Here is a 26,720-nt window from a genome sequence, read left to right on the forward strand (position 1 = left end):
GTAAATATCCTAGTGATACAGTGGCCGGGGTAATAGCCTGTAAATGTTTGTTTGATATGAATGAAGCCGGAATGATGGAGCGATGTTGCGGCGTATCCGTTGTGGCAAGTCTGACTGCTCTTCTATCCAATCCAAATAGCCGCGGAAAGTGACGGTCACTCGCAATTTGAAAAGTGGGGCTTCACTGGAGTCATCAAGCAAAGTCTCTTGAGAAATACATCTATCAGTTCTGATAGAAGCCTATGGAGAATAAGTGTGTATGTGAGAGAGAGAGAGAGAGAGGAAGAGTGAAAAAGGAGAGGCAGGCAGTGCCTGTGCAGTTTAGATGTGTCTGTCCAGATGCAGTGGCCAATCACCATTGAATCCCATATGCTCATAAGACATTTGAGACACTTAAAAATGCAGTTTACAAAATTTTAAATATATTGCCTTTTCTTGGAGTTACTGGATAAAAAAAAACAAAAAAACATTAAACATTAAATAATGACACACTGAAATTTCAGAAACTGAAAATATTCAGCCCAAATAGCAAAATATATTAGTGTTTAATTAGCACTTCTCTGATGACTCGTTTTAACTTTGTTGGTGTCTATTTCATGAACATAACATGGATAATTTCACGGGACCAAAAATTATTCTAGAGTAGCAATATGTAAAACCTATAACAATTTAGCTGAATTTTATGTAAAATAAATATATACAAATTTTATGGTGAAAAGGCTCATTGCCAGGAATTTTTAATATGACCAGTTTAATTTAACCTGAACATGACACTCTGAACAGCATAATGTTTAATTACCCAAATCTAAATTTTCATCTTAAGTTTAAGGTTTTCAATTAAATATAAAATAAATAAATAAATAAATGGTGTTTCTGTAAATAATAATAATAAATATAGCTGCAATGACGGGGCCAAGCACATCAGCGGCAAAATTAGAGCTAAGCATAGTATGGAGCATCAGAACAACTGCAGAAATGAGTAATTGAAGCCATTTTAAGACTATTGCAGTCCAAATGAGTGAAAAATCATTTAAAACTAGCAGTAATAGGATTGAATGACTTTTAACTTTTGACCAACAGATGGCACCATTATCAAATCAATGTGGTGTGTTCTGTGTGAGGTGACAATGGCACACACAAAGTTTTGTATCAATATGCCAAAGCATTGCAGAGATATGGCCTCAAGTGTCATTTTGGCATCATGCTTCAAATTTGTTGTTGTGGTATGTGAAAACCATTTTGTCTATTAACATGAAATCCAGAACCTCTTGTCAGCATGGTCTGAAGATGATATGATTAGATTTTGGTGAAAATCGGACCAACGGTCTAGGAGGAGTTCGAAAAAGTAGGTTTTTAAAGAAAATTAAAAGAGCAGAGAGGAAGTTTGGCTGACTATGACAACATTGATATCACTGTTCTCAGCATGACCCAAGGAATCTCTTAATACCAGTCTCATTACAATAGGCAAAATTCACAGAAAGATATAAGCATTTATTTGAAATTTCATTATAACCTTTGACCACACGGTGGCACTGTTTCAAAACGTTTTGAGTACTTTCAGGTCATGGTCTCCATGGTACATATAAAGTTTCGTAATGGTACACCAATGCATTCATAAAATATAGCATTTTTAATCATAATACCCCATTATAGTCAATGACAATTTTCTGTTTTGTTCAATTATAGCGCCACCAAAAGGCACAATCCCACCAATTTGTTTGTGTGCCCATACGTATGTGTTTCAAATTTGGTGAAAATATCTCATTTTGTTTTGGAGTTATAGACATATTTGTGTGTAAGTAGATAAAACATGACTGACTGTTGACTTTGTTTGCATTTTTGTGCCACTTACAATTGGGCATTAGCGAATAGCCGGGACGCTATGTTTACGAACTTCTGACGGTGGTTTCATGTCGATCGGAATAGCGGTTTCTAAGATATTGGCAAATGTTTTTTAAGCGCTAAAATGCAACATAGCACAAACCATAAGGCTAATCCTGGCAAGTTTGTTATCGATGGACTTAGCAACGATTCAGGAGTCTAAAAAGGTGACTCCTGTGAAAATATGTCAACCCCACTCAAAGTTATAAGCATGTGAAAATTTGATTTTACCACTAGGTGGCGCTGCTTTGAAACGTCTCAGGCTCCTTCAGGGTATTGTGCTGACCCATACCAAGTTTTGTAACGATACATTAATGCATTGTATAAATTGGATATGGGTGGACTCGGCATGATGCAGCAAATCTAAAGAGAGCACTTTTGTGATTTTTGGCCAAACCATTCACAAGTTATAAGCAAAAATATGCATTTTTCATATCTCCTGACCACTAGGTGGCACAGCGCCGAAACACTGCAGGTCGCCTCAGGTCATGCTTGTTATACACACACCAAGTTTAGTCTCAATATGCCAAACCCTTGCGGAGATATAGCCTCAGATCCATTTTTGCGTGCTTTTTGGCGAATTCGTTAGTGTGGTATTCGAGAACGCTTGGACGAATCGACTTGAATTCCATAACTTTTTGCCTCCATGGTCTGTAGATGATCTGAGCCAATTTTGGTGAGAATCGGACAAACCGTCTAGGAAGAGTTCGACAAAGTAGGTTTAACGAATAATTGAAGACAGCGAAAAAACTAAACCTTACGATTTTTGAATTTTGGACTTGATTCGACTCGGCTTGAGCCACGGATTCAGAGGAAAAAATAATTTTCAGTTTGTGGATTACGGTTGAATTTTTGGACAAGTGGTGGCGCTAGAGAGTTTGAGTTAGAGACTCCAAATTTGCTGTGGTTACTATTGACACTACCAGTGTGCCAAATTTTACAACTTTCCCACAATCGGTTCTATGGACTGCCATTGACTTTGCGGAAGAAGAAGAAGAAGAAGAAGAAGTAGAAGAAGAAGATTAACGCCAACGTTTTCAATAGGTGCCTACGCACCTTTCGGTGCCTGGCCCCTAATAATATGGAGCATCACTACTAATGAAATTACTTTCCTGCATAATCAGATTTTCATTTTTCGCATGGTGGATGATAAAACAGGTAAAAAAATTCCCACTGAAGAAGTGAAATCTAGAGACCAGACTATCACTGAGACTACTTCGAACAGTAAGCAACCACATAACAACTTCCTTAAAATCTTTTACAACCACACAACACCACCCATAGAAACCATCCATAATAGTGTAGCAACGTTAAACAAACAAAATGGCAGGGACTTTTGTTTGTTTGTCCTTTTCTATTTTCTTTCTTTCTTTTCTCACGCTCCTCTCATTTTCCTCCTTTTTTTCTCTGGGTCATGTAGCGCTTTAAGGCAGCTCTGTTGGAGGTTTTTCTAACATATGTATTTTGGTCGCTTTAAACTCATTCATCAGACTCTAACTCTGGCCTCTTTGAACGCAAAACGGCAAATAAAAGAAACTTTTTAAGAGCGTGATGATTTTCTGAAAGAGAGAAACCACTAATTACCACAAAACCAAAAACGTTCATCTCTGGCGATGTAAACTGGCACAGACTTAAAAAAAAAAAAAACCTCCAAACAACACGCACTGACAGTGGCTCTGTGAAAATCTGCTCTCTGGCCCAACTCATGAGTCATACTGACCGATAAAAATGCAGTCCTGGGGAATGCTTTGTAAATGATACAGCCTGCTCAGAAAAGGCCTTTAAATCTGCTGCCTGTAACTCAAACCCGACTGCTGGTTTCTGTGGTTCATGTCGGTAATTCTTCCCAATGGGCAGAAAAGTGATATTTTGCTGCCGTAGGGAGAATGCCCTTGTCACCACAAACCCATCTTACCCCTTAAAACCCTCACATACACACTCACACACAGCCTAGTGCTGAGAAAACGGTCTCTTTCATAATATGTCAGATCACACATGGGCATTCTGTCATTCCCACCTATGTGTTAGTGCACCTGATAAAAGTGCTATAGCTCCATACAAACCCGCAGTTCTCCCACAGGAACTTGATCCCTTGCACTTCACGGCTCCCAGAAGTTCTAGCACCTGCTGCATTGTTTCGCATGTGCCCTGACTGCAGAAGTAGATCCGCATCAAACTCGCACTTTTGAGGAGATATGGCAAACTCTCTGTGAAAATCTGCTCAAGCGTCATGCCTGGTGTTTTCTGTGATCATGTGTGTATAAAAATAAGGACAAAAAGCCCTGAACACAATATCACTGTCAGATTCTATTCAGGACATGGCCTGTGGTGTCAGAACCCATAAATTAAAGTGAATCGGTTTTATTATGTGTTCTGTTTCCAATGAGTTGCATTAACCTCTTTAACTTAACTTCTTTAAGTTCCATAAACAATTTAAATATCTAATTCTTTAGAAATGTATTTATCTTCTATTTCACCGTATAAAAGGTAAACTTTTTATACACTGTAAAAAATAAATAAATATTACTGTATGTTTTACATGAAAATTCTTTCTACTTCAAAATTTCAGATGTAATTACATTTTTCTTGAAATTTTTAATAGCCATTTCTGAATAAGAATGATTTCACCACCATATTTTTTCAGTGTCGGAAGGAAATCAGCATATTTGTGATGGCATCAGGAACTCTCTAAAGAACCATAACCAATGTAAGAACAATACAGTGCTGTGAAAAGGTTTTTGCCCCTTCCTGTTTTTTTTTTTTATTTGTTGCAAATGTCACACTTAAAAGATTCAGATCATCAAACAGATTTTAATATTACACAAATATAACCTGAGTAAATATAAAATGCAGTAATTGAAATAATGATTTCATTTATTAAGGGAAAAAGCTGTCCAAACATGCCTGGCACTACGTGAAAAAGTAATTGCCCCTAAATCTAATAACTGGTTGTGCCACCCTTTGCAGCAACAACTGCAATCAAGCAAGGAATTTTGGCCCACTATTCTTTGCAGAATTGTTTTAATTCAGCCACATTGGAGGGTTTTCGAGTATGAATGCACTGTTTAAGGTCATGCCACAGCATCTCAATCGGATTTAAGTCCAGACTTTGATTTGGCCACTCCAAAACCTTAATTTTATTTTTCTTGAGCCATTCAGACGTGGACTTTCTGGTGTGTTTGGGATCATTGTCCTGCTGCATAACCAAAGTACACTTGAGCTTGAGGTCACGAACTGATGGCCGGACATTCTCCAGCAGAATTCATGGTTCCATCAATTATGGCAAATCATCCAGGTCCTGAAGCTGCAAAGCAGCCCCAGACCATCACACTACCACCAGCATGTGACAGTTGGTTCCAAAAAGTTGAATAATCAAGATATTTTTGGCAAATGTGAGATGAACATTTGTGTTCTTTATGGTCAGCAATGGCTTTTGCCTTAGAACTCTCCCATGGATGCCGTTTTTGCCCAGTCTCTTTCTTATTGTTGACCTTTATTGAGGCAAGAGAGGCCTGCAGTTCTTTAGATGTTGTTCTGGGTTCTTTAATGACCTGGATGAGTCGTCGTTGCGCTCTTGGAGTAATTTTGGTAGGACGGCCACTACTGGGAAGGTTCACCACTGATCTAAGTTTTCTCCATTTGTGGATAATGGCTCTGACCGTGGTTCACTGGAGTCCCAAAGCCTTAGAAATGGCTTTATAACCCTTTCCAGACTGACACATGTCAACTATTTTGTTTCTCATCTGTTCATGGTGTGTTGCTCTTTAAGCATGCTTCACTTTGTCAGATAGGTTCTATTTAAGTGATTTCTTGATTCAACAGGTCTAGCAGTAATCAGGCTTGGGGTTGGCTTGTGAAATTTAACTCAGCTTTCTAAAATAATGTGTTTAATCACAGTTCTTTCATGATTTAACAGGAGGGGGCAATTAATTTTTCACGTAGGGCCAGGTAGGTTTGGACAGCTTTTTTCCCTTAATAAATGAAATCATCATTTAAAAACTGCATTTTGTATTTACTTGCACTCTCTGTGTAATCTTAAAATTAGTTTGATGATCTGAATCTTTAAACTTCGACAAATATGCAAAAAAAAAAAAACAGGAATGGGACAAAAACCTTTTCACAGCACTGTATATAGTATAGTAAAAATTGTTTATGAAGAGAAGTTTTAGTTTAACCTGTTAAACTAAACTTTAGTTTATTTGGTTCTAATTTTCCTGTCTGCCTTTCCCTTTCTTCAAATTTAGACTTAAAAAAACAAAGTGTAAATGCACAAAATTTTATCACATGAGAAAACTACAGTTTATTCAGTTATTAAGTGACGCTTTAGATAAAGACTGCAACTACTCCTCATAATGTTCATATCAGCAATAAAACTGACACAAAACTTTGTGTGTCTTTATGGAGCTCTGCTAAATATCCCTAGTGCCTCAGAGGCAGTAATAATCTCCTGTCTCTTTTCCACATGGCCACAGATTCCACCCCCCCCCCCCCCCCACCCCCACCCCCCCACATGCCCCGTGAGGTCAGACGAGCATGGCAGGTATGCAGCCTTGGGCTGGGCTCTCATTGTAAATATTGGCCTTATCTCTTCTCTGTTTAACTTCTGCATCCATTCATCTCCCTAACCGTCACTGGCAAAAATACCTGCCATTTTCGTGAGCTGCACAAGCATCTCATAATCTAAAAATGGTCCCAGCAGGCAGATACCAGTTAAACTTTCACTCGCAGTCTCTCTTTAGAGGGGTAAAGTCAGAAGATATAAGAGTTTGTATCACGAACCTTCACATGATTTATCAGCAGCGAGGGGTGAACCACCATGTCTGTGCCCCCACATGCATATGATTTAAGATCGGACCACCAGCTAAGCTCTGCTCTAACTTTACCTTAATTTCATCTCTAATAGATCTGGAATGTGATCTATCAAAATTGCATTTATCTCCATTTCATTCGCAACAATATAGTGACCCAGAAGTGCACAACACAACAAAATCTCCACAACACAATGGAAACAAGCCGCAACACAACAAAATTAGCACCACAACGGAAGCAAGCCGCAACACAACGAAATAAGCACAACAACGGAAACAAGCCGCAATACAACAGAAACAAGTCGCAAATCACCCAAATTAGCGCAACACAACAGAAACAAGTCACAACAACGAAATTTGCACAACACAACGGAAACAAGCCGCAACACAATGAAATTAGCACAACGCAGGGGAAACAAGCCGCAACACAATGGAAACAAGTCACAACACAACAAAATTAGCACAACACAACTAAATTAGCACAACACAACCGAAACAAGCCACAACACAATGGAAACAAGTCACAACACAACAAAATTAGCACAACACAACAGAAACAAGTCGCAACGCAATGAAATTAGCACAACACAGGGGAAACAAGACAACACAATGAAATTAGCACAACACAATGGAAACAAAACGTAACACAATGGAAACTAGTTGCAACACAAGAAAATTAATACAACACATTGGAACAAGCCACTACACAGACAAATGAGCACAACACTACGAAATTAGTCCTACGTGTTGTGTTGAGGATATTTTGTTGTTTTGTGAACTAATGGGCCACTGTACAACAACCTCCTACACAAGGGATTTTCAAACTTTTTGATGGTAAAGAAAAACTGATGATTCCCCCAAAACTGATGATTCCCTCATAAGAGACTCACTTCCTAAAAACAATAATTGGCTTTTATAGTGTCGCTGTAGTGAAGCAAATTAATAAAACATTTCATTAAGATTGAATAATTAACATTTAAGTAGCACCACCTTGGGAGTTCCCTAAACGAAGTTTGCAAAGCTCTTTGCAACACAACTGTGAATTAACAAATGACTACATGGCCAAATGAATAAATGAACAAATGAGCACTTTGACTTTGCTATCTGTTTCTTTAATATGCTGGGGAAGCCTGATGAGAAAGTGAGAACTGATTTGTGGCAGCTGGTGTTTGTATTTTGTTTTTCATGAGGGTATGCAGCTCACTGTGAGGAAGAATGCAACGAAGAACAAATGTCACTGAATGAGCATGTGAAGACAATTAAAGCGCACAATCAGGGAGGGTCTGCAATGAATGGAGAAACCAGAGTGATGTCAGAAGACATTAACATGGACAGGATATCAATCTCCAGCTGAGGAAATGACATTAGACTACAACTGCTCTGATACATCAGGTTCATTTCCGCGACTAAAGGGCTTAAGACAGAGTTTAATTAGTATAACAGGTCAAGATTTGTATCGAAACACAACAACAGGGACAAATTCTGTATAAAGACACAATCTCCATTGATGGCAATTGCATCTGAGAATCTTATCAGTCACCTTGACTCTTTAACAGTATAACCAATGCATTTTAAGACAGTGCTCTCTGTTTTCTTAAGCAATGATATCTCATTGCGGCAGAATTGGCTAATCGAATTCAGAGGACCAGATACAATCAGCTCAGTGTGTCACTAGATTAGTGGGACTTTAAGCATGTGGTCGCTCTGGTAACGGAGGAGTGGGCTTCCTTCCTGATGAGCACACAACATCAGCACTGTCTATCAAGAGATAAAAGAGAGAGAAAGAGCCTTGAATCTATTTATCAGGAGGAAATGAGCAAGCTGGAGTTGATGGGGATTTGTTCCTGATGAGCCGTGCATCAGGTGCTCCTCAGAGAGAATGGAGATCTATTAATAAGATGCATGTGGAGGGATGTTTGATTGAGCCTTGATGTTGTTTATCTGGAAACAATCAAAAGTCAAGTTAAGCATGATGCATTGTGGAATACAGTATCCATTGTAGTGTACTGTACATACAATCCTGCATACTTAGTATGCATACACACAATATACACAACATAAACTGCAGAAATCAATTGAGTAGTATGATATTCTAAACACACACTTACACACAAGCAAGAACATAGAGACACACATACAGTCACACTCATAGACTGTTCTCTAGTGCCTTAGTTGCTAAGTCATACTGCCTGCTGATCCAAGTCTAGCGAGCAAGTGAATCAGTGGAGCGGAATCAGAAACCACATGACCAATTTGGCCATGTTCCACTCAGGTAGATAAGTTGCAAGCTCATAGTTCACTAACAGGCTCCGAACTTTCGAATCCGCATTGCCTCAGAATGCAGAAGAACAGCCTGAGGATATGTTTCCAAAAAAGAATCCTCCCGGATATAGAAAGATCTTCTCTCTTCTAAGCTTTGCCGTTCACATGACCTCAGCCAGCTCCCTCAGCTGACCCCAAACTAACTACCCTTCCTCCCACTCCTCTTCCTCCTCCTGTGCCTCTCAGGAACACAACAGTATTTGGAAACTCAAAGAAACAGAGCTTAACATAAGAAAAAGCTAAAGAGAAATCCCTGGTCTACTGTGTAATGCATTATAAAGCATGACTATCTCCAAATCCAAGAACATTTTCACATAATTTTGATAAATCCAACCCCAAGCTTTGAGAAACAGTGCATACAGGTGGTGGATCAGAGGACAAATTATCACTACAACATACATGAAAGGTAAAGAACAACACCAAGCAGTTTAAAGTTTCCATCCCACTCTCACTTTTCATGTTTCTGGCCAATTTCCAGCAAGTGTAAACCTCTTACAAAACATGAGAGACACGAAAGCGAAAACATCGGTGGTCACGGGAGTCAATGCTGCCCCCATCATAAACAACAGCTCAGGGAAAACAATAATCTGGATCTGGTCCAAACAGGTGCTGATCGTTTCCTCCCGTCAGCAGCGACTGATCTGAAGGAAAGCACTTTTACGGCCTTATGGTTATGGTTTCATTATGTCTTTTAAGGCTTTTTTAATCGGCTTCCAGCTTATCGCTGACTATCTAGAGCGATGGAGATAAATAGAGATGCTCTTTTGTATCAGTTCCAGCTGAGGAGAAGAATAAGACTTCAAACACAAAAGTTGCACATGGGTTTTTGACAAAAGTTGACAGGTATTGATGGCTTTTTTTCTAGTGCCTTAAGAGAGTACAGGTGGCTTTTAAAAGCCTCTCTGGAACATATCTTGAAGGGGAGGTGTATACTCTCAATTGGCATGAAATGTACATATACCCGGTGGAAAATCCAATGAAACCCTGTTTAAGCTGGTAGCTAGTTCTACATGGTTTCTAGTTGGTCCAAACTGAGCACAAGTCAGTTCTGGTTTCAACCTAGTACACCAACTTCACTGGTAGACCAATTTGGACCAGCAACATATCTATCTTGTTCAAAAACCATCTGGATTACCTTTTGCTGCTATGACTTGGTTTTCCAGTAAGTGGTGTTTTCCAGCAGTGCAACAAACAAAATATGACATGGTAATACATGGTAACATTTTTTTAAGAGGACCCACATACAAAAACTGATAAGCTATACATATGCGGGCCTGGAGACACTAGCACTGTTTTATCTTTCAGTCAATATATTATGCTCTCTTAAGAAGACAAGAAAAGACTGGAAGACTGTTGTCTGGAAGCTGTGGGAAGATGAAGGTGGCATCAAAGTATCTCTCCCACAGTGTCAGATCACACAGCGCTCCGGATGACCCTGCCGTCTATCTGTAAGTGTACACCGGCAGATACCACTGAGAGAGACGAGAACACAAGATCACCTTGACACTCGAATGAAACAGCAGTTTGTTTTTCATCAAAGCTTACACAGAGACTTTGAAGTCAAATTTCATAAAAGCATAACACATACAGTGCAGTTTATGTGCGACTTACTCTCTGGGAATGTGTGTTCTTGTTCAGGCCAATCGAGTTAAGCCAGTGGCAACAGGAACCGTCTTCAGTTTAGCAGTAAAACATGATACTAAACACTTCACTGCAACGCTAATTCAAGAAAACAAACCTTTCTCACATTTGGATCCTGTGTTTCCTTTGAGACTTTGTGGAGATTCATGATTTCCTGTGAGACAGTGGGTTGTGGGAATGAGGACAGAGAAAGCATGGATGCAATTACAGCAGTTTTAAAGAAGAGTTTGCTAATAACTCCCCTACCTTCTCTCACACTCTCTCTGCCAGATGATATTGCATAACTATCATCAAACCCGTTCTCGATGTGGGAATGTTAACGACCGTACCAAGGAAGAGCTTCTTTTAAGCCAGCTGTAGATTTGTCTGCTTGTTTATGATTGTGAATGTAGGACAATGTGTATTTGTCCAGCCATAAGCAATAGGATCAAAGCCTTCTATCTTATCATCTGCCACCTGAATGGATGTGGTGTATTCATATCGCGCTCATGCCCAAGACTAAGCAGAGCCTGTGCTGCCCATCTGGATGTGCCCTTCTCTGCAGGGCTGTGACGTCCATGTCCCTCTTTCGACTCTGCACCATTTCACACTCCGTTAGGCTTCAAGGTGGCATTAGACACTTTCACAATATTGTGTCTAAAAATGCCAGATCAACTTTCACAATTCCACCCAGGGGTTTCGAAAATTGCAGACATGCCAAAAGACCAACAGCTGGAGATTAGAAGGGATGTCAGCAAATAAATCTGTGAGGCAGAAGAGGTCGAAAAACAAAACAATACACTGGTGCACGGCATAGTTATTATCCAGGGCACTAACAACTAATAATAAACACAACAGTACTGAATTCAGTAGCTCTAACAAGCTACTATGCTAAGAGACTCCAAGCTCTTCATGACCACAGATTAGATTTTGACACAGGGAAGAAAAGACTTTCCACAGACACTTTGGCAGAGGTGCTGGTCTTAAACAAGCAAACCTTGCCTTTGCATCTTGACCTTGGAAAGAGAACAGACAATGTGAACATCATTACGACTCTCTCTCTCTATCACCTCCCTAATTAATAAACTCAAATGCAAAGCTCAATGAATATTTGTAGCTTCGGGCAATCTGTGTATCATGGCTGGAGATCATAGCTAGGGGACTTGGGGCTACAACAGTAAATAACCACAAACTTTGAAAATACTCTGTCTAAAGGCTCAGTATTGTGTGTGGGATGCTTATAAGAAACGTCTTTCCACAATGCTCTCAAATTCTGAGAATCCAGAGGAAACACTGTTCCACAAAACCTACTAACCCCAAAGTTCTAGCAGAGCGGTTTTCAATGTCAGGACAAGGTAAAGTTCAGGACAGGCTTAACAGGGGGGTGATGACTGCAATTGTAGTTACAACTTCTCAAGGAGGGGATAGATTCATCAGTCATGATTTTGACCAAGCCTCTGGCACACTTACAGTAACATTTCCAGATATTTAGTTACAGATTCAAAGAGCAAAAATGGCTCTCCGACTGTCTCAGGAGGAACAGAAGGAAGTGGAGACAGGGTCTCAAGTGAATAACCAGACATAGGTCATGACATCATGTTGACCTGCACCCAAACTCTTGGAGAGCTGTTGTATTGGCTTTCATTTTCTGAATCTTTGGATTGGCTTCCTTTTTTCACTATACAGAACAGGAGTCAGACAAAAAGCTAGTGAATGTCTCTGTCTTGCTGTCTGCTTCTTATTTCTCTCTCACACACATTAAGAGTTCCCACCTGAGGGGCCCTGCGCTCAGAGACTGTCCAAATAGGGCAGACATGTATCCGAGAGTCTGAGGAAATGCTGCCAAGCACAACAGTATAAAGTTTTAGCAGTCACCCTTGAGAAGCCGCCCACTTTTTCTCGAACCAAACCACCGGCAGCAACCTACATGACCCTGCTTCACTGTTTAACCAACACCCCTCAGTAGGTCATTTAAAGATGTTCTCTCCCTGATGTTTATTCGAGTATGAATCTAAATGTGTATATCTATGTCAGTGTGCATAGATTATGCCCTGTCGCTCTTCTCCAGACAGGAAGGGCGATGTTTGGAGTGAAAGCAGCGGTTGCAGAGGCAGACAGTGTCTCTGAATCACGGCCCGAATCGTCAACGTTTGCTCACAGAGGATCCCGCTGGGCCAGCATGAGGTCAAGGCCTTCACCTGACTTGCTCCTGTCCTCTTGCAGCTGTGTAAATACAGACTACGACACATTTGCCTGAATGCACATAGTACCGAGTGCTGCTCCATTGGAAGCCCACATAAAAAAAACAGGTGGATTTTATAATAGTGTCTGCATGCAATATATTTAGCCATTGTTGGACTTGGTTTATGCACACATAGATAGATCAATTTGTAAACCTTTGTTGAGACAGTCACGCATACATCTGTATGTCTTTGTAAACACATCGCATGCACATGCTAGAGAGTTCCAAATTTCCTGGTTTTCCAAATTTGATGAACTACTTAGGCACTGATTAGTTTTTGTGTTTAAGCCAGGTGCAGCTATTACATTTATATTCTCACAGTTATGAGCTTGAAATGTAGGAAATACACAGGGCTTCCTCCTGCATCTGACCTTCTTGTGTACAATCAGTCTTGGCTCGATTTGAACCCTTAAAGCCTCTTCTGAGGGAAGTAGACCACCCCTGAGTTTTACTACACCAAATGCTTAGAAAATCCAGACATTAGGCCTGGGCCTGGCAGCCCGTATGAGAGATCAAATCAAAAACATCCGACACAAATGTTACTTTTTTTTCAGAGGAAGCCCAACACGGTTGTTAAATGATTCATTATGGACCGCTGTGGAGCAAAATACAACAGAGACCTGCCTCAGTCATAGATAAACCAACGTCAATCAGCAGGTGACCTTTATAACGACGGTGCTTAACTGCTGAAAACTGGACAGCTTAGGAATGGACCTTAAATGGTCATGTCATATAATCTATAGGCTCAAAGCCTGAGGAGGAGGTTTACATTCCAAGCCATAAAGCTGTGAAAAAAGAGTCTCTACTGACCAAGTGTGAGGGTAGTGAAGAAAGAATGAGACGTTGAATCTAAAGAGCAAAACCCAGAAACATATGTACTCATCAATTACTCGCAACCTCTGGGAGAGTACTTGTGCAATTTTCAGTGTGGACAAATAGAGCCAAGGCCAAACTCTTCCTTCTGAGAGCCAGGCCCTTATGAACGGTTGCCAGCCATCTGAGAGAAAAGAACATAATTCTCCATGTCACTGACCATCAACAAGTACAACAAATAGTTGAAAAAATGTCCTAAATTATAGTCTTTACAGTAGTGGGAATAGAAGTCCTGTTGGAGCTATCAGCAGGGGGTCGTGTTGGAGAGACCACAAATGCAATCCTGGCTTAAAGCTGCCCGATAGCTTCACCAGTCTATGCGAATCCCATGTAAGCGGTGTACCCCTTAGTGCAGATCCGGTCCAATCCAAACATTCCTTAAGGAGCTGTCTGCCAGAGTTAAGACGTTTGGTCTCTCTCTATACCATCATCGGCCTTCTTAAGGTCTTGACAGAAGGCTTAGCTATTGGCGGATGGCTACCCCTGTCCTGGGTTCAATGGGTTCTCTGATCACTATTACAGGGTACTGTTGAGTCCCATCAAAGCCAGACCTCTATATTGTAGATCACGTAATGGCTAACCGCAATAACAACCTTTCCTTTTTGTCCTCAATCAAGAGCATCACGTAAACCAAAGACCAATCTGCTCTCCATTTCCTATGAGCAAGAGGAGATGAAAGATCAGGTGCATGTGGCATTCATGCTGCCTCTTGGCCAGACGAAAAAAAAGTCCAGCTTTTGGCAAGCACACCTCTTCTTTCATCCCAACTAGACTCCCCCACTGGACCCCTTGTCTCATTTTAATCCTTTCCTTTCAGGGTGCAACGGAAAGCTTATGGATCCAATATCTATTCATGCAAGCCATCTGAATTCATCGTCTTCTTTGAGTCAGTGAGTTCACGGTGTTCGTCACCCTGTGGTGTTGACTAAGTCGGAATGAAGTAGGCCTAAAACGGAGGTGGGTCTATTTCCCAAGCTCTTTTGCATTATTACCTACAGCTATCTTAAAAGAGAGGTACTTTCTGGGCGGATTGTAAAATCAGTTAGCAAGACGGTGGTGGGCACGATACAATGTTAACTTTACTGCTCAAAGCGTACCTGGCAGCAAAGAGACAGGATCCGAAGTAGAGTGCATCCAGAGTGGGTCTGCAGAAAAGAGTAAACAACTGGCTTATTAAAGCATAACTGCTTTCAGCCCGCAGCCAAGTGCTACTCAGAGTATAAACCTGAGAAAACAAGCTCAGACCCACAGACACACTCACAACATGCACATAAACAATGAAGGATCAGGGCAAATGCCTGGCACGCCTGTAGTTCCTCTGTCTGCCAGGCAAACATTTTTAAAAACTATGACTACCCACAGTAAAATATTTTGCAAAAACGATGCTCCTCAGGTCCAAGTTTTAATGTTTGCCATCATACTCATTTTCCATTTATGTGGGAACAATTTGATTGGACCACCAGGAATACACATCCAACTTGTTGACTAATCACTAGACCTGCATGGAATCAAACGGAATTCTGTGCAAAGCTCTATGGAATTGGAAAAAAAATTGACACCTCCCTTTCCTACTCTGATCAGAGTGCATTCGGCAATATAAACTCCTACTTTAATACTTTTTTTAAAACCACATCCATTTCAGAATTACACAGATTTTCAGTCCACAATCACTGCAGGGATGAATCTTTCTTTTAAAAATAATGTAGGTATCAAAAGTTAAGATTTTTTTGTCCTGCTCGCCTAAAGGTAGTTTCACAATTTACCCTAATTTATTTTATAAAAAACAAAAAACAAAAAAAAAAACAGTCCTCTCTCTCTGTGGCAATGCACGTTATGTATGACAGGAAAATCCTAAATGATAATCTTTTTAAGAAGTAAAAAAAAATCTTTTTGATTTCTTTGATTAAGAAAACTTACAACAAGCTGCAAATTATACAGCTATAATGTAACTCCTTAAGTTCATAAACACTTACTGATGGTTTCAATATTATCACAAGTCATTTTTGCAAACTAAAAAAAATAATAAATAACTACATTTATTCTGTCACGGTGCACACAGCAGGGAAGGACGAGGAACATGTAGACGAGGATAAAACTCAAAATATAACTGTCTTCAAACAAGGCAGGGCAAGGCAAGGCTGAGACAGACTGGAACACCGGGGAGTAACGAGTAGACCAGACGAAAACTAACTGAACAGACAGAACTATAAATACAAAGGATAATCATAGATAATTAGACAAACACAGCTGGACAAGGATTAACTGATAATCGTTTTTTCTCCATTCTGTCACCGATGGAGTTTTGGTTCCTTGCCGCTGTCGCCTCTGGCTTGCTTAGTTGGGGACGCTTCATTTCCAGCGATATCGTCGACCTGATTGCAAAACACTATTTAAACTTATTGACACATTATTTTCCTTTTTTGATATTGTGCAGTGCTTTGACACAATTTGCATTGTAAAAAGCGCTATATAAATAAAGGTGACTTGATAATCACACTTAACAAGGACAGGAAACAAACCAAATAAGGAAGCATGAGGCGGGAACACAAGACACACACGACAGAGGACTGACATATGTATGCCAGTCAGCTAAGACAACATCAACTTGTTGAATCGGTAGAACTTGCAACATCAGTTCAGAACACACTGCAGAAAATATCAGTTTACATGGCATCAAAAAATGGATGAACTTTTCATTGGCAATGCAGCAAAAAACTCTCACACTTTCTCACAGAGTTACTGCTGAGTCCTGTAAAATCATATAAAAAGAGACCTTCAACCATGGGGTAGAACACTAATTCACCCAAAGGTCCCCTTTCTGTCGAGATGGTGCAATATCTTTCTCTTCCTTTCCCCGTCTCCCTCCCTCTTTTCTTTTTACCCCATCTTTCTTTCTACACATCTGTAACGCTGCACTCCAGCATCCTGTTTTTATGCAACTCTCAGCAAAACAGGCTTCGGCCCCTAAGGCAGCAAGTGCAAGGATTATCTTTTGCCCAGTAAATAAGAGCTGTCACATGCTGCCACACCTATGAACAATTTAACAGAAAAGCAAAAATTGCTGGCAAGTAGTTCCAAGGCTGTTGCAGTTTTGAAGTACACACACAGATACATAGCAGCACAGCAGGGGCTGGCGTTTTCTCAATGTGGTGCTCTTTAGCCTGTAGCGATGAAACTTAGCCATCCTTCGTATGACTAATAGCTCCTGTCAACCTGGGAAAATGAATATCAGAGCACGCCTTGGCTATATGCATCAGCAGAACGGCCCACTTGGAGACTCTGTGCCAGTGCTATGGGTGTATGTCTGGCATATGTGTGTGCATGTATGAGATCAAAGGACACAAAGCATGGCACACTCCCACCCTATACAATATGCTCTTAATCTAAAGTTGCCTTTTAAAACTCTGTGTTTTAATTAAACTGAATTTACTCCAGATTACTGTAATATTGGCTCACTTTGACTACACAGAAAGGAGGGCTGTGATCCATGAAAGCCAAGCAGACCTCTTCATCTGCCTAGCTACTCATCCTGTTTCCTCTCTTCCCTTACCCAGTCCTATTTGTCCTTTCCCTTCTTCTCTCAGCTGCTCCTTTATGAAGTTACAATAAAGCATGAGCGAGAGAGAGGAAACAGGTAGATGTGGGCCGATTAAAGCTTTAAAAATCTGCAGTAGGTGCTTCCATCTGCTTCCAATGCAGTAAGTCTTCCTCATGCACATCTCCTTTGAAGGTAAGCAGGGGTGTGAGCCAAACACACATTACCCCTTCAGCGCGCAGTGCCAATTCAACTGAACTAGCCTTGCAAAAAAGACTAGCATAATGGGTTGTGTTTTAGATGCTGATGTACTGGTACTGGTGCTTGTGTGCTGGTGTGCTGGTGTACCCATTAGGCTTCTTAAAGGGATGGTGAAAATTATGTTGTAATTTTCTTGCACTCATGTTGTTCCAAACCTGTATTAACTACTAAAAATAAATAAATAAATAAATGAATGAATTAAAGATTGAATTAATGTTTTCTTGGCAACTAACTGCAGTCAATAAGTTTAAGCTGAAGTGCTAAAATAACTAAAAAATGTAAACAAATTAACACTAAATATAAATATAAAAAAATTGAAATGACAAAAGCACAACAAAATTACTACAACAAACTAAAACTAAAATTAATATAAAAATAAAGCTAATTTAAAATAATAATACATGCTCCAATATAATATAAATTATGCAAAATTTACACTCTTCCAAACCTGTATGATTTTCTTCGTTCTGAAAAACACAATATATAGTTGGACAAAACTGGTTGAAACATTCTTAAAAATATATTTTTTAATTTTATTTATTTATTTTTATTATTTATTATTATTATTATTATTTTATTTTTTTTTTACAAAAGAAAGAGTCAAACAGATTTGGAATGACATGGACCTTATCATTTTTGGGTGAACTAGCACTTTAATAGGTGAGAGTTATATTGTATCGTGTATTAATTTGTGCCTCAACATAGCATGAAAATTCTTCAGCCTTTTAAATGAAGAGACAATAACTTTTCCAGAAGTTGCCAGGTAAATGGACAGAAGGCAATACACCACAATAGTCTAAGCTTAACAGAATGTGATTTTGAAACACTTTGAAAAACAGAATATTGTGCCATTATGATGTAAATGCTACTATAGTCATAAACCAACATACCTCCCCAGACAGCGTCAAATGGAAGTGTGTGCGAAGGTGCACAAGCTAATCGAGACCAGGATAATAGAGACAATGAGGCTGCAAAGAACCACCCCTTCTCACTAGATCATTATGAGAGAATATTTGTTTGCACATTTGTTTTGGATATTCAAGGCCCATCAAACATCAACCACTGTGTTAATGGCTGACCTAAACCATGCATGAACCATTTGGAGGACAATAGTTCCCTCTCTCTCCCTCTACATATATAGACTCAGTACCAAGTAAAGTTTCGAAGCATTATGCTATTAAGAAGATTACTCCATAATTATGAGATTAGGAGGCTCTGTTATTCGTCAAGGAAGCACAGAGAAGAGTTTGTGTGGTAAGAGAAAGAGAGAGAGAAAGAAAGAGAGTCAAAGTATGAGGTAAAAGCCAGACCCTGTCATGCCTGGTCACCCTGGTCTTGACCTGAACAGTTTTGTTGTCTATAAGCGTGTACTTCAGTTTTAAACACCGTTAATGAGACCTTAACACCTTTCCAAAGTAATATTAACACCCTTTGAATGACAGGAAATATTTAACCCCTGGTCTGCAGGGGCAAGTTGGTGAGGCAGGATATGAGGATCAGTTTTCAGAAATGATTAATGATTAAACTGACTACAAAGGTAAATATAAAGCTAAGGTTTATTAAAGGCTGAGTAAATTGCCACTTGCATTACAAAACGAAATTGCTAGAATAAAAACTAAAAATATTTGCGCTGAGAAAATAAATCTGAACCATCTCTCAAAATTAAATCGCTTATCTGATCTAATTGGTTTCTGCTGGCACAACTTTTTTTAATTTTATTGTATGTTGGCTGGTGTGACAGGACACACACACACACACGCACTGAGTTCAGAGCCTGTCTATGTACTTCACAGTTCATTTGTCGCGGTCAACTGGGAAAACACATTAAATCATTTAACCAAATGCAGTACTGGGTTGAACAACTGCAAATGTCATTGAAACTTTAAAACTTTATCACAACAAAATTATCACCTCAAAGTGTTTCAGTGACCCTAAGTACGTTTTAAAATGTGAGTAATTCGCTTGGCAGTTCTGAATCTGTTCAAAATTAGTTATCTTACTGACCCCAAACTTTTAAACGGTACTGTATTAAAGATTCAGTCAGACTGCAAGATGGTTTCTGGGATCTTGTAATATTTGAAGATGCATGTGACATTTTGAAAAGAAAAGCAGTTAAACAGTAGCCACAGCAAAAGTTTCCTCAAGTGTCCAATAACCTCTAAACATTCACGCATGTCAGTGCACAAACACTCCACTGAAACCTTTTGGACTTTTGCCCATGGGGCAGGAAATCCCATGATTCTGCAGCAGGTCACAATGTAATTACGCAGTCTGACTCACAGAGGGGCTGACTAACTGAACTCTTACTGTTTACCTCTCCTCTACTTTAAGAATGAGTCAACTAGTTGTTTTAGTAGAAAATGAGACTAGTAAACACAACCCTAAACTAACATGAACAAACAGGGTTACCCAAGACCAGCTAATCTAGTAGTTGTTCAGACAAGCTAACGACTAGTCGATCATGAAAATATGTAGCCATGCGCATCCCTCCTGTCCTTTCCTGGTGCGTATGAACGACATGCTGAGATGTCCGCTCTGTCCCAGTCCCTGCTGATTGCTAATGAACCCCATGCTTTGGTTTCACAGATGTTCCTCCTTTGTGCCGAGCCAAGAGAAAGACTTTGTGTGTGTGTTTGTGTGTGTGTGTGTGTATGTGTGACCTCTGTGTGCGGCATTGGGCTCGTGGCGTGTATCAGAGCCAGTTATACAGACAGTGCCAGGTGTGTGCACTGCCTCCATCCCTCTATCAGCACAACATCAGTGAGAGAAAGAGAGAGAGAGAGAGAGAGAGAGAGGGAGAGAGGGAGAGTGTGCGCAAACTGTGAGAATGAGTAAAGGAGAGCAGAGGTCTGGAATGAAGTGAATGCTCCAGGAAAATGAGAGAAGTTTATGTAACAAATGACAAATGCAGCTGATTAGAGCAATGAAGGAAAGGGAGTGAAAGAACAGAAAGATTAAACTAGAAGCCTGGAAGTGAAAGGTAATAGACTAGCCACTTGAATGTGTGTGTTCACGGGTTTGCTTACACACACTTTGGGCAAAATTATCCCTAGAAGTTGACAAAAACCATGTTTTCAAAGCTAGAATGATTCATAAATAAAGTAAATTATTTTAGAGATAATTTCATTCAAAATAAAGACTTTTTGGGCTTATATGCATATTTTTGTATTATTTACTGATTTATTAATTCATTTATTCATTCATTCTAAAAATGCAGGTTCCACAACAATATTCAACACTTGTCGATATGTGTTCATTATTTATTTGATAAGGATTAAAAAAATATATATTTTACTCAAAATTTCATAAGCAGAAAATTGAATTAAAATAAGAAAGGTCTTGATTTTTAGTTTTTTAGCTAATTTTAATGCTTGTTTTGCCTTATTTCAAATAATTTTAATTCATCTTGAGACCCCCTTGGAAGTCTGATGAGGCCCGCTAGTGGGCCCCGGCCCCCTGGTTGAGAACCACTAGTCTCTGGTATGTCATTAGATAACTAGGTAAGTTTGCCTGCACTAGGTGGTTTGTTCTTTGTGTATTTTTATGACATTACACAACACAAAAGTGGAAGTGTATAGAGTTTGTGTCCCTCTCTCTGATGATTCAATTGCCATACCTTTGAACTAGAACAATGCCTTGAGGTACTGTGTTTGTGGATATGGTTTGGTGTTTGTGAGCAGTTGCCTGAAAGCATGTAGGTAACTTCCGCCCATGGGCTGCACTGTGCAAATCAGTAAGAAAGTCTGCAGCTCTGCAGTGCCGCATCAATAAACACCATTCAAGAATATCTATATGGCAGGGGGGCTCGGCCATTTAATGATACTGGTGATAAAGTCCTCAGCTGAACCGAGGGAAACAAAATGACATCTGCCAGATCGTTAAATGTTATTAGATGTAATTTTTTTCTTTCAAATTGAGTTGTGTGCACAGTATGTTCTTGGTCTCTGGACTGCTCACCCCTGTAAAAATTGCCCTGGCAAGATCTTTCGTGTAGGTTGCATGCTGTTTTTCTCACCAATTTTTCTTCCTGTTTTATCTAAAGACTGATTCGGCTTCCAGAGAAATTAAATATAAACTTGCACTTTGCATTTTTTATTTTGGTCTATTGGCTTCGGAAAAATTGGAATATAGAGTCAACTTATAGGATAGGGCTATACTTTTTTGGTGCTTCTGCATGTTTTTTGAAGCGTGAAAGCTTTATCTTATCTGAATGAAAAAGTTTGGAAATAACATGAGGGTGTGTAAATGATGACAGAATATTTTGGGTGGACTAATTTTTGTTCATGGGAGTCAGAATGAGCACTTTTATTAAAATCAATGACTTGGAGCAGGAAACCCTTAAGAATAAACTGAACAGCGTGAATCAATGTGTCTGATTTTATCTGAATAAACAACATCACTCAACCCTTGACTAGGCATACTGGAAAAGAATTTGAGTGAGTTATCAGATTATTTAGATTTTTACAAGTCACACCTCTTAAGAGAGCTGTTTCCATGCAAGTTGAGCTGTCGAATGGTTCTGAGCCTCCACCTCTGCTTGTCTAAGGGTGAGCGTCATCACTTGTTTTCAGTGTCCTGCACTCTTCCAGATAAGGAGTGCAGCACGCCAGACCACCCATGGCTGCGACATACACAGAGAGAAGAACCCCCCCTTCCGACCTCAAGCCTCAGTGTTTCACCACCGACAGCACCTCTGCTGCTGGGAAACGCTGGCACTGTCCCCTTGCACTCTCAACATTCCCCTGCCTCCCCTTCTAACACACTGTGAGCCGTCAGTGGCCTGTTTACATTCCCTGACTTCTTAATCTCACACATGTGTGTATCTGTGTAAGAATATGTAACAGGATGAAATGACAACAAGCCTCAATATATTACAAGGGAGAAATTACTGTAAAAAAAAAGTTAAAGGATTTTGTTGACCCAATTATTTTTGTATATATAAAGTCAAAAACAAGTGGAATATTCTTCAAAATATCCTTCTTTTGTTCCAGATAAGACAGAAAGTCATACAGGTTTTGAACTACTGTATTCCCCTTAGAAAATGTATACTAAAAATGAGCAACCGCGAGATATGAGTTTAAAGGAAGCTGCTTTTCACTGGACAGTTAAACTGTCAACAAAAATGAGAGGTGTAAATACAGCAGCCGAATTGCATCCTGTTGTTGACAATCCAGTTTTGAGAGTTAAGAGCATCTGGGGGATTTCACATAACTTTAATACAAAAGACAATTCATAGAGCGCAACAAAACACATTAAAGAAATATGTAAGATGGCAAAGCAAATGGAAGATTTGCACAGGGCGAAAGACGCGTGTTCTTAGAATGGGATTTTGCTGTCATACTTCTACACTGGATGCTAGAACAACATCTCAGACAAACCTCAGTTTCCACATGCAGTATAAAATACTGTCTCCACCACCTCATATGCATTCAAAGCCAAGCACTCAAAGGAGGATTTTCAAAAAGCTGTTGGGATAATAAATAATGCAATAAATATGAGTAATAAAATATAACAGATGGATTTATCTCAACAAAACATTTCTGGATCATTATTTTTGGATCTATATCAACAGCTGTTTTATTTGATAATCTAAACACAACACAAAGTGTTCACTCTGAACAGGAAGAGAATTCTTCATGTGCCAATTTTAGGCTTGTATAACAGTGAACTGCACCCTGTGGAGTTATTCCATTTTCAATTCAGTTTTAAGTCAAGTGCGCGGAATGCAGAGCAACAGACGCTGAATTAGAGTACTGTTCTGATTTTCATTTACTGTATTAGATTTGTGTAGGGGTTAACAGAAGTAGGTTTAAATAAAAAAATATATATATTTCCTTATTCTTATTTCCCAGACACAGAAGACAGTTAATTAAAATACCCTGTTGTTTCCTTCTTTTTGTTCTCATGTATTTTCTCTCACCAAGCCTTCCACAGACACACATTCTCCAACACCTCAACCTCACTGCCCTTGTTCTCAGGTGTATAAAGTGTACAGAGTCAGCTATAATCAGTTCACCAACCAGACCAACCACATATTTCCTCTGTTTACTACGGGATATTGCACTTACACAACCGTCATTTTTTACACTCTCTAACACTATCATGAGATGAGGCCCTTGCATACTGTAAACTACACAGACTCCTGTGGATGGCTTCTCCTACAGGCATCCAAAAGTGCTTCTACAGCACATCGCAGTCTGTCCACACATTAGCCGTTAAGTTGTTCCATGGGTTTACTTTAAATCTTGCTCTGTAGAGCTTTTGTTTGTTTGGAAACTTGATAAATTGCACAGGCAGATCACAACACCGCCAGCTGTGCGGTAGACTGATGTATGCAAAGTTGAATGCAAAGTTTGTCATGAGTTTGCTGTCCCGCCACACGATTCAAATCAAACTGCAGCCGTATAAAGCCTGTGTCAACACCAAACAAGGTGAACATGCTGCCCTCTGTGGGAATGAATACAAACATGTCCAAACAGGCATGTGGGTATAAACAAATCCACATCTACTGAATGAATGCACTCTGACATGCCATTGCATTATGATTTTCACTAGACCCACCAAAACTAGACTGTCAGGAGAAAGTAAGTACTGCCTCAGGCTCTTCAGCCCTTTCAAAGACAGTTGAAAGACCTGAGCGGACAAGCCCACATTAGGACTAATTGTTCCTCTGTGATCAGTCAGGAAGGGACAGGTGGGACATTTCTTTAGTTAGGGAGACAGAAAAACATTTTTAAAAAATCAGTCACATGATATACAATAACATTATTAATATTCAAATATAGTGCTTGCTCAGTTGAGCTTTATGACCGGTCTTAATATTCCCACTGCATTTTTAACAGCAAACTAAAGTGAAAAGACAAGTCTAGTCTTTCTTCTCACTAAAGGGCATGACACTTGAGTGAACAGTGTCTTAGGTCACAGAGCAGTGAGTTAATAATAAAACACACTTCCCCTCTTTCTTGGCCCCGCTGCCCTGCAGCAATCCTGAATATGCGTGTGACCGCTGCACCAGAAACCCTGCTTAGTCAACCATGACCCTGCTTTGAAGTTAGCACACACTTCCTGCAGGTTACAAGAAAATCCAGACTCTTAGGATTTGAAAATGAAGGAGGAAAACTAAGGAGGTCACAAATGATACAACGGTCAGGATGAGCTTACTAAATAGGAAAGTCTTTTCCCTACAGTCTATTTTTTCCTCCAGTTTTGACAGGCGGGTCTAGCAAAACCTCAAATGAATCTGCTTGGCGGGATTTTTGAAAGATTCTCACTTCCTTCACTCAAAAGCACCCCGCCTTCCTTCTGTCTCCACACTGGTTTGCAGCCAAATGTATGAAAATTGCTTTCAGAAATCTTGGCATGCTTTTGTTTAGAATGGGAAAGAGTTCAGGGCAATCCATATGTGTCTATCATTGACTAGCAACTGTGCTTTTTTACTATAGTGATGCCTGAGAAATGAGCAGTAGAGCAGAGGGGAAACACCAGCCATCTATCTGTAACGGAGCACCACACGTGGGGGATAGGGAGTTAGTGTTCTGCACTGCTCCACTACACACAAGGGTTTCTCAGGTGGCCCAAATCTCCCCCGCAAACACCCCCCTAAAACTTTCCTCATGCTTCATTTCACAGATAGAGATCTTAATAGCCTCAGCAAAACTACTACAGCAGCTCACTCGCAAACTGGAAGAATCAGCCACATGAATGACATGGTTTGTAATGATAAACTAGCCATGCTCAAACAGTACACAATTCAGGAGTGTGAGTTTTCCTGCACATATTAAAGGGATAGTTTAGTCAAAAAGTAAAATTCTGTCATTATTACGTCACTCTCATGTTGTATGACTTACTTTATTCTGTGGTTAAAAAAAAAAAAAAAAAATTAGTTTTTTCTTCATTTGAAATGAGGATTCATGATTGGAAATAAATAAATCAAAATTCATACATATGCACTACAGCTTAACTGAATACAAATTTCTGGACATGACAGATCTATGGCACCTGCAAAAATTTTGCAGTGGTCCACCAGGCATCTAGTTGGTCTATTTCCAAACATGCATGAAATCATAATTACACAAGAACCGTTTCCAGCTTGAGACAACATGAGTGCCACCTGTAGAGCGAATCAGTACCTGCTCTAAACACCAACCCAAACACAGCACATTTTAAAAACCATCATCAGTCTCACTGACCTTGCAGATCTTGCTCTCCTCTGCCTCTCTGCTGCTACGTGCCAAAGTTGTGGCCGGAGCTGGGACCAAGCTTGACCTCCTATCATGGATCTCCGTCTTGAATGACAGCTGACAGGAGAGCATAGAAGATTCCGTGACTCTGAGCTCCGAGCTCCTGGGTGTCAGTCCATGTGCCATGTTGCTTCTCCCAGGGTTGGGGATGGGCAGTGCAGTGTGGATGGGTTTGGACACCACAGCCGGCTGCCGGAGTTTCGATGCAACGCCAACTACCGGCATAGTCCCTCAGAGCGCAAGTCGCAGAGAGAAATAAGGAGAGGGAAAAAGTGGAGGAGTTGTCTCTCGTGGCTTTCTCCCACAAGAGAGAGAGAGAGAGCGAGAGAGACAAGAACCCTGTGTCTGCTCTTGACGTCTGGCAGGGACTGTAAGAGGTGGGAGGGGGGCGAATGGTCTCTTAGAGAGTGCTGCTAGCGGGAGAGAGCGCGGACACGCTCATTCTTTTGCCGACAGCGTGTGCTGCTCTCAGTAACTGAGAAGGCTCCTCCACTACACATTCTCCCCTCCTCCTCTCTCTTTTCCACTCCTCCTCTGACAGAGCACCACTACAAAACCAAACAGCTCTCGGGGGCGTGAACTTCTCTGGAAGGTAACCACCACTCTGCTCTCCTCACTGCCTGATTACCCAGACCTGAGTCTCTCTCACAAGCACACACATGGATCTAACTCTCTGGTTCCTCCTGTGTCATTTGAAGAACATTCCACAGCAGCGCGTCACACTCCAACTGCAACTGTCAAAACAGTCTCTCGGTAACCCAGCTCAGATTAGTGGACACAGACACCTCACACTGGCTGCAGCTGGAACAACTGAATGCTGTGATGAAAGAACGAGTGCTAAAAGAACACTCCAAAGACAGGGGAAACGTTTGGGGTTGTTTGGAGTAAAAGTAAGTCTGTATGTATGTGATGGCCAACACAAACAGATGTTAGAGAAG

General features: G+C 40.2%; 1 protein-coding gene across 1 annotated transcript in view; it reads right to left on the bottom strand.

Annotated features, from left to right (window-relative positions):
* LOC306861254 (neuron navigator 3-like) overlaps positions 1-26,278 on the bottom strand; it is a 155,303-nt gene extending 129,025 nt beyond the window's left edge. The window contains exon 1 of the mRNA XM_079403433.1: positions 25,732-26,278. Within this exon, the coding sequence (XP_079259559.1) occupies positions 25,732-26,007 (276 nt within the window). The 5' untranslated portion in view covers positions 26,008-26,278. The remainder of the gene's footprint in view (positions 1-25,731) is intronic.
* Positions 26,279-26,720: the final 442 nt, after the last annotated feature.

Source organism: Barbus barbus, assembly GCF_936440315.1.
Source record: "Barbus barbus genome assembly, chromosome: 42".
Classification (NCBI taxonomy): Eukaryota; Metazoa; Chordata; class Actinopteri; order Cypriniformes; family Cyprinidae; genus Barbus; species Barbus barbus.